The sequence below is a fragment of the Mytilus trossulus genome, chromosome 8, assembly GCF_036588685.1.
Source record: "Mytilus trossulus isolate FHL-02 chromosome 8, PNRI_Mtr1.1.1.hap1, whole genome shotgun sequence".
NCBI lineage: Eukaryota > Metazoa > Mollusca > Bivalvia > Mytilida > Mytilidae > Mytilus > Mytilus trossulus.
This window is the reverse complement of record NC_086380.1, coordinates 21448585-21458132: the sequence shown is the minus strand read 5'-3', so window position 1 is coordinate 21458132 and position 9548 is coordinate 21448585. Positions and strand designations below refer to the sequence as shown.

General features: G+C 32.8%; 1 protein-coding gene across 1 annotated transcript; it reads right to left on the bottom strand.

Annotated features, from left to right (window-relative positions):
• Positions 1 to 6966: 6966 nt before the first annotated feature.
• LOC134727449 (temptin-like) lies at positions 6967 to 7783 on the bottom strand. The gene is made up of 2 exons (XM_063591832.1): positions 7552 to 7783; positions 6967 to 7149 (listed from the first exon to the last, which is right to left on the bottom strand). The coding sequence occupies exons 1-2, from the start codon at positions 7729 to 7731 to the stop codon at positions 6967 to 6969; spliced, it is 363 nt and encodes a 120-aa protein (XP_063447902.1). The 5' UTR covers positions 7732 to 7783.
• Positions 7784 to 9548: the final 1765 nt, after the last annotated feature.

Here is a 9548-nt window from a genome sequence, read left to right as displayed (position 1 = left end):
TGTGCTTTTACTCCATTCATCGGACAGCATGCTGACAATATCAAGAACCAATCAATTCAACTAATGTCAATTGTCAGGAACCTAGACAGACAAGAGGTAACGATTGCACCAAGCAATGCATTCGGTCATATAACAAATGACCAAGCTACAGAAACAGTTTAATAATAATTTGACAAAGATAATAATACACAATATGGCAGTATCTCTGTAGGAAATTGTTGTTCAAAAATTTCAATACATTTTCGCGAATCTTATAGGTTAAGACGGGCGATGCATTTTCAGTTGAATGTTGCCATGATTTCTCGTTTTTCATTTCAAACTATGTGATTTTAACAAACGGAGATGTTGTGTATTTGTCTATGTCATTATTGAGTAAGAGGCACAACGACAGAGATTAATCAAAAGACATTGCAAGGCTAATATAGTCCTCCACAAAAGACATGAATGTTAACTACCTAGTAAATTTAAAGTCGTTTTTGACAACAAAGTTACAATAATTGTTCTTGCTGTTAATTTATAAACTTTTATTGTATGACCTGAAATCCATACACTTACATTTAAAAAGTGCAATAAAGTGCATATGTATATGTTAGCGGCAATAAGTAAAATTAGGCATTAAGCTTAAATCCTAGGCAATAAGCTAACGCCTAGGCATTAAGTTATTGCCTGAAATTTTCAGGCATTAAGCTTATTGCCTGAAATCTGAAGATGATTATTCGTCCTATTGCCGATCATAATTTTAGGCAATAAGTAAACTCTGGAATTTATGGATATTGGGTGATTTATTCTTGAAATAGAGACGTTTTTCAATTATATTTCTGTAACCTTTGTACTTGCATGGTTTTATGAGAATACACTATCTATCAATCTAATTCTACATTTATAAATATACATTTATTTGACAGATCTTCAAATTTAGTAAGTTTCTTTAGTAATTTTACCAGTTGAAAAACAGAATTAACTCATACTTTTTTCATGTTTGTGTGGTATTGACAAGTATCCAAAAGACTAAAAAAAAGTAATTGTTTCCAATTGAAAAAGGGGGGAGATTCTATAGAATGATTACAATTGTACTTATTTGAAAATTTGTACACTTTATTAGTCGAGCTGGTTTGAACTGGTCAAAAGTAGATCAAATTAAGATATCATTCTTTTTTATCACACCATTTTCTATTTTTTTTTTTATTGGAAAAGTAAATTGTCTTTGTCAATAGTTCCACAATTTGTGATAACAGAATGATTTTTAACACACATTTCTATCAATTTTTATATTTCTAAATTATTATTTGATGCATTTTAATAAATTAACATATTTTATTAGTTAATTTATTTCTGGTCTTTTGTGGAGATTTGTCATATTGGCAATCATGCTACATCTTTTTTCTATATATATATATATATTGTTTTATTAAAGTGCAGCCTGATATAACATTATAATACAATTATGAAACAATATTTTATGTCAGCCAGCCTTCATAGGCTTATGATGCACTGTACCTATAAAATTCCCATAGTTATCTGTTACAATTATCAAATATCAATTTAAATGTACAATAAATAAGTAGTTAATTTTTTCTCATTAATGTTTGTGTTCTAATATCAGAAATGTTAGTGATAAATTTTGACACTATTTTAACACCGGCACTAAGTAAAAATTTTAATTTATCCATGTCAGACATGTTATCAAAATTACAGTTATATCTCTGTTGACAGTCCATAAAAATGCGATTTCTCTGTAACGAATAGGTAGGACAATGTAGTAAAAAGTGTTTTTCGTCTTCTACGCTTCCAGTTCTGCAAACTTTACAAAGTCGTCTATCAGCTGGAACTCCCCGATAACGCCCTTTCTCGATTTCAAGGGGGAAAACACCACATCTCAGTCTTGCAATTGCTGATCTTTCATGGCGTGAAATGTCTGATTTTAGATACGGCTGAACACTGTATGTGGTGTTCAAGTCTCTATACGTGCGGAGTTTTGGCATAGCTTCTACGGCTTTTTCCCATGTGATCTGGTACTTTTGCATTAGCATGTCTTCTGCAAAACTACTAATAAACTTGGTACTAAGTCCATCCGTACATTTCGAGTTAAATAAAGTATCAAGTCCACTTTCGCTCATAATTGATTTTATATTGTTGTACCACGTATCCTTGTGATTTCGTGAAAAACTACAGTCCCAAGCATATATTCGTGATGGTAATCTTTCCGAGTGCATATTTACAATACGACACCAAAGCTTTATCATCTGACAATGATTTCGGATAGAGACTGGAATCCATGCCATTTCACCTGTCATTCCCGGTATCGGTGTAAACTTTCCGACTCCTAAGAAAGACCGTATAGCCCTATTTTGCAGTTTGTCTAGTCCTTCATATGATTTAAACCCCCATACTCCAGCACAGTAGGTCATAATTGGGGCGACTGTACTTTCAAAAAGTTTAGTATACGTATCATAATCAAATCCATCTGTACTGTAATATTTCGAAACAAGGGAACCCAAAGCACGACTGCTACCAGTAATCAACTCGTTTACACTGATGTTGTAGTCTACTGTTTCTGACACTGTAAGACCTAGGTAGCGGTACTGTGAAGTATAGTCAACAATTTTCTCGCCAATTTTAAACACATATTCGCTTCGTGCAACTGTAGCTTTCCTTTCATGCAGTACTTTAGTTTTGTCAATATTCACATTTAAGCGCCATCGTCTCGACCAGTTGTCTAACGTGTCTAGTTGTGTTTGTAGGCCAGCGGCAGAGCTAGAAATGAAAACTATGTCATCGGCATATAGCAACGTACTGAGTGAAAAGTCATTTTCTAGTAGAACTCCACAGTCCAGAGCGTTTATTTCAGGTACCAGATCATTTATGAATAAGGCGAATAGCGTCGGCGCTAAATTCTCACCCTGACGAAATCCTTTACCAATAGAAAACCAATCTGTATATTGTTCGTTTATACGGACGCAGCTTTTCAAAACGGAATACATACTTTGGACTGTTTTAAGCATATGCCCAAATTCCGACAGTCATAAGTTTGTGCCACAGTAAAGTGTGGTCAATAGAGTCAAAAGCCTTTGAAAAGTCAACAAAGCACATAAATGTTTCCAGTTTGAGTGTTTTTCTGTTTCTTAGAATGGTACATAAGCTGTATATGTGGTCGAGGCATGATCTGAGTTTACGGAATCCATTTTGTTCCTCGCATAGAATATTTTCACTTTCAAAGAAACTCACCATTCGACTGTTAAGAATTGAACTAAATAGTTAGCGACCGTTGACATAAGACTGATTCCTCTGTATCCGTATGGGTCACGATAGTCCTTTCCAGATTTCAGAATCGGACATATAATTGATTTACACCACGAACTTGGTACTATTCCACTAGTGAAGCACAGATTGAACAATTTTGTTAAGATATGTACTAAGTTTTCGTTTTTAAGAATTTCATTTGGTTAGATTATCAACTCCTACTGATTTGCCTGATTTCAGTCTTTTAATGGCACATTTAGTCTCTTCAATGTTAATATCATCGTTTAGTGTAGCATCCGTAACTTTGGTTTTACTTTCATTTATAGATCTAGATTATCGATTTCGGCCTCCATTTGCGCATTTAACTGTTCAATATTGGACATAAATAAGTCATCAACTTCCGTAATGTCTGCTGAAAAAAGCTTCGAGTACTCGCTTCGCCAACGTTCCAGAATTTCGTTTGTGTCATATGAAATTGTTCCATCTTCCCGAAAAACTGAATCAATGTTTTGTTTTGTGGTTTGCGGTCCCAATTTGTTTACTTCCTTCCAAAATTCTTTAGGATTTTGCGTATTCAGTGTTTTTAACTTGTTGCGTTGTTCCGCCTGATACTGTCGTTCCGCTTGTCTCAGACATTTATCAAAGCTTTTCCGATTCACAATAAAAATCTGCTTCAGCCTATCTCGTGTGCGTCTGTTGCCGTTACATCGTAGAAAATCTTTTTCCGACCTGTGAGTTTTATTGAGAAGTTCATTAAGATTACTGTTCCAATATGGTTTTCCTATTTTTCGCCTTCTTTTGCCGTTATGTTCACTATGTTTATCCTTGTAGACAAGCTGTTGGTCCATTTCACTATGAAGTGTGTCAACGAATAGTTTATAAAGATTGTCAATTTCACGGAGTCCACTTTGGAAACATTCTATTGCTTCAATTACGTTGGCTATTGCATGTTTGCACCTTTCGTTTGTAAATATATCTTTTGGAATGTTTTTTACTTGATAAACACGTTTCCGTTCAATCTATATTTAGGATGACACTGGGCCCTGTACTTCTGCATCGTTAAAATATGTGAAATTTGATTTTTTTCTTCTGTCAGTTTCAAACGTATGTTATTTGCAGTAATAAAATAAAACACTTGAAGTATTCAGTATTTATATGAAAGATGCACGTACGAGATTTTCCTATGACGCTTCGATTCAGGTCCCTCAAAGCATAAAATGATTTTACCGATTATATATTTAATTTGAACTATTTACAATTATTTTGTTCAATTCTTATAGAAAACGTAGTTAATTTTTTTTACTTATATTTTGTTTCAAAGAGTTTAGATCTGCAGTTATAATATTTGAAAAATATTTATAACCTTTCTTTTAAAAATAATAATTATTTTCTAATAATTAATCGGTTTATGAATTAAAGTTTTTGTTTGAATTTGATACAAAATTTCGTTTTTTTCATTTGCTATTTTCTTTTACGCCAATACTTATGACATCCCAGCTAATATAATCCTCAGATAGCTTCAATGTGCAGCATGCTGAGAAATGCCGTAAGTCGATCCTAACTATATCATATTTTCTGTCCTAAGAATATCTTATAGCACTTATCTTAGGACAGTGTCGATAAACAGGCCACAGTTATCATAATGTCATTATGTAACAAATGTATTTTAATTTAAATGAATAAATGTCTTTTATTTACTCGCAGTTACATTTTAGGCATTAAGCTTAATGCCTGCACACATTTTTCAGGATTTAAGCCTAAATCCTAGGATTTAAGACTAATGCCTAACATCATTTAGGCAATATACTTACTGCCTAGGCGTTAGCTTATTGCCTAGGATTTAAGCTTATTGCCTAATTTCACTTATTGCCGCTAACATATATATATCTCTGATTTAACTGACTGACATTCATTTACATGCAGACATCTTATACGTTCAGGTATTTCACATCCAATTTTTTATTGTAATATTCTTTACAAAGCACAAAAATGTCAGTATTCACCTCAAAAGCTTACAAAACAGACTTATTAAGAAGGGATTTAGTTACGATACTGTTGTCCGGTCATTAAAGATTGCATGTTTTGGCTTAAATATTGATTCACTTATAGGGTCTTTGCATCGGAACTAAGCACATTTAAAAAAAAACAGTTGTTGGCATGACACGGGTTATGTTCTTCTCGTATATTTTATGATAGTATAATACTAAACCCCTAACGGGAGGGATTGTGCTTGATATTCATATGATGAAGACATAATCTTTCAATCAGTTTAATTGAGGTCCTTTATCACTGTACTAGTATACATATTTTTAGGGGCCAGTTGAAGGACACCTACGGCTGCGGGAATTATCGCTACATTGAAGACCCATTGGTGGCCTTCGGCTGTTGTCTGCTCTATGGTCGGGTTGTTGTCGCATTGACACATTCCCCATTTCTTTTCTCAATTTTTCATGTATTTAGTGATTGACCAGTATGTTTTATCACACAGATTCAAAGTAGTATGTCAAATTGTGTCTTTTCCTGAATGAAGATAGAAACACTAATATTGTTCAGCAATACTATTTTAATATCATAATTTTATACATTCGACAAAAGAAAATATTTGATTTAAACAAAACAATAACATGACTCGATCGTATGGTTCTGAGTGTTTATGTGTGATTTGTCGGTGTGCAAGTTATATTTTTATTTACTTGCTGGCACGTTGAACTATTCATTGGCTCGCATATACCTGTAAAATAAAATATTTAAATTTCTATCATTTTTTTTCCTACTAAAACGAATATGTTTCTTAGAAAAACAAACTATATTTACATTGATATGTGATGCGACAACAATGCAAAAAAAAATATCATAGATACCAGGATTGAAATTTTGTTTTTGCGTTAACTGCACGTTTCGTCTACCAAAGACAAATGAGTGACACTCGAATAAAAAAAAACCTCTAAATGCCAAACAAACTACGAAGTTGAAGAGCATTGAGGACCTCAAATTCCTAAATGTTTGTTTCTAAATACAGCTAAGTTAATCCATTCCTGAGGTAGAAATGTCTAATATTATTCATTGCACTAGATCATAGCTCTCTGAACGACGTGTTTGTGAAAATTCTACTCGGAAATGCAGCCTCTGATTTTAAAATGTAAGACGATATGATTTTGTATACCCATATGTTAAGGGATTTAGCAACGAATAACGCTAAAAAAGAGAATGTTGAATCGTTTAACACGTTCGTATGTCTCTATTGACTATGCTAGACATGTAATAGTGTTATAGTTCTTTCTCCAATATGCTTTTTATTTGTCCATCTGATCGTAACAAATAAAATGATTAAGCATGCACCAGAGTGTGCAAAAAATTAAATCATACAACTAATTTTTGAAGTTTAGATAGTATACAAAGCTATTAGGCAGTGGAATAAAAACATTAATTTCCCTTGGCCTCGGGAGATACGAAGATTCGTTCACCCTTGAAAATCATATTGCCCTCGAGCAGAGCCCTCGTGAAATATGAATATATTTGGGTGAACAAATCTTCATATCTCCTTCAGGCACGGGAAATAAATGTGTAGTATTCAACGCGATTTTTAGAATGTTATACCAATAATCGTTATTTTTATATCATCAATGCCTTAAGTTTTAATTAGTTCATATGTTTTAGTAAAACTGATATTAAAATGCGTATTTTCTTTGCTTGAAAGTAGAACTGACAGTTTCTTTTTCTTATACATTATTTGCTCCTATCTGGAGCTATAAACTGACCCGGGTGTCCAGTGGCTGTCCCTTCAGGAGTTCCTCCCGGTGTCCATTTACAATCTGCATCACCAAGCTCGAATCCATTGGATTTACCATCCTGGTCAGAATCTTTCTGGCATAATTCGGGAGTCCATACTTTACCAGAAGAATTAAAATCCTGGAAAATATAAACATATATTTGAGGAATTAAAAATCCCAACCCAAATCTATGATATATTTCCTAATTGATAAGCTTATTAAACTTAAAATCAAATTTTTGCTTGCTATGGAACAGCACAAAGAGAAATAATTTCTTTAAAAAAATCATTTTCACTGTTTTCTGTAAACATTACAAATCAAACGCAAGGAAGACAAATCGTGATCGACTTCTGTAAATTAAAAATTAATATAGTGAAAAATGCGGCAGTAAAACATTTTTTTATATAAGTTCAACAGAATTCTTCTCAATATCGCAAAACTTAAATCATATTTTAGTCTTGAATGACAAAATCGCAAAAATAAATGCACGCATTAGTTTCTGAATTACCACTAATAGTAAGGTTATAAATTTGAATCTAACCAGTCCAAATTGATTGTTAAGTCCTCCTCCTGCCGCTACATTATGTCCAACACCTCCCCATATTCCAGACTGACCAGCGCAAGGATTCGGAACAGCATCTCCATTTGGTATTAGCATTTGAAACTTTTGATAACTCCATACAATAGTAAATAACATAAACAAGGATATTTTTCGCAACATTTTGAATTTGACAAACTTATAATTTGAAGCCTAGTATATATATATATACACACAGAAGCAACACAAATTTATTTCGAGATTCACACACGGTTTAAATGATAAAGTCCTTAAAAGTAGAATATTGTAAGATCTTTTGACCTTACGCGTTATTTCAATAACTTTAGTACCATATTATCACCAAGTGACACAGTTTGACACGAGCAGATGTCCTGATCATTGGGAAACTTACATAAGTATGACATTGTATAATGTATATGGTCATCTATTCTGATAAAGCACTAGGAAACTCGTACTTTCTTATCAAGACTAGTTCATTCGAATATTTGATAGTCGTGAAGCATATATCATGTTAAATTTTATACGTGAAACAACTTTCTTAGGGGGAGAGTTTGGATCCCGTTAATGTGTTTAACCCCGACAAATTCAGTATGTATATGCCTGTCCCAAGTTTGGAGCCTGTAATTCAGTGGTTGTCGTTTATGTGTTACATATTTGTTTTTCGTTTTTTTGTTTGTGCATAAATAAGACCGTTAGGTTTCTCGTTCAAATTGTTTTACATTGACGGTAGCTTTCAGAGTTCAGCTCTTCAAGCAACGAACACCTAGAATTTCTTTTATCAATTTCATATGGAATTTTTCAAAAATGGATTTGTCTCCCGAAAAATCAAACACCCCCCCCAATCTTACTTCAATACAACAATAAAGGACTTACTAAGGAATCAAATGATTTTTCTAAAAATCTATAAGGATTAACCAATCCAATCGTTTTATTAAATATTAAAACATGCTTTCCTAGGCTTTTTCATTTGTTAGGATACAGCTAAGTTAAAATGTCCATTACACTTTGACATTACTCCCAAAAACAATATTTGAAGACGGTTTGTATGACATTATCGTTATAGATAAACTCATTAGATATGTTTTACCATTATAAATAAATACAAATACCTTTGATTTTTGAACGTAAACATGCAGTTTCCAATTCGAGCAATATGCATCAAGAATAATGAGAATGGTTTGTAAACCAGTTTTGCTTTTTGATAGTAATACAATATCATCAGCAGATGATAAACAATTTACAGGCAAATCACCAATTCTAACTGGCTTACAATTATCATTGATTAAATCTTTTACGACATCAATAATAAAAATCTTAAAATGTGTGGGGCTTTAAACATCCCCTAGTTTAACACCTCGCTCTGAAGTAAATGCAGTGCTAAGACCATTTGATTTGTTTTCTAGTAGTAATATTTACATACACAGCACAACAAATATTTTTTTTGTTAGGTAAACCTGATTTAAAAAGTGTATAGGCCTACTCTCCATATGGTATCACAGACTTTACGTAGGTCTATGAAAGCAGCAAATACGTTTTTCTTTTTAATTTTATAGTGATCAATAATGGGTTTTAAAGAAAATATTATTATGATCAGCAGTTCTACAGTTTTGATTAAATCCTATTTGATATTGACTGATAAGATATATGTTACTAACAAATTTCATTAATCTTGAATAAATGACTCGTCTAATAGTTTTCCCAAATTAAAAGTGACAGAAATGCCCCTATAATTGCTAGCTGTACAGGGTCCATTTTGCAGCCAGATTTGGGTAAAAGGACTTAAAAACTAGCATTCAATTGATATGGGAATTGGCCAATATTTAGATTAAAATTAAATAGCTTTTTGAGAGGTTTTTACATACCATGTCTTCCATATTTAAGCATTTCATTTGATACCAAATCCATTGCTGCAGTACTTTTAATCTTCTGAGCGCATTGATAGCCTTAATTAATCCTTCTTTAGTGATATCTATGTCTAA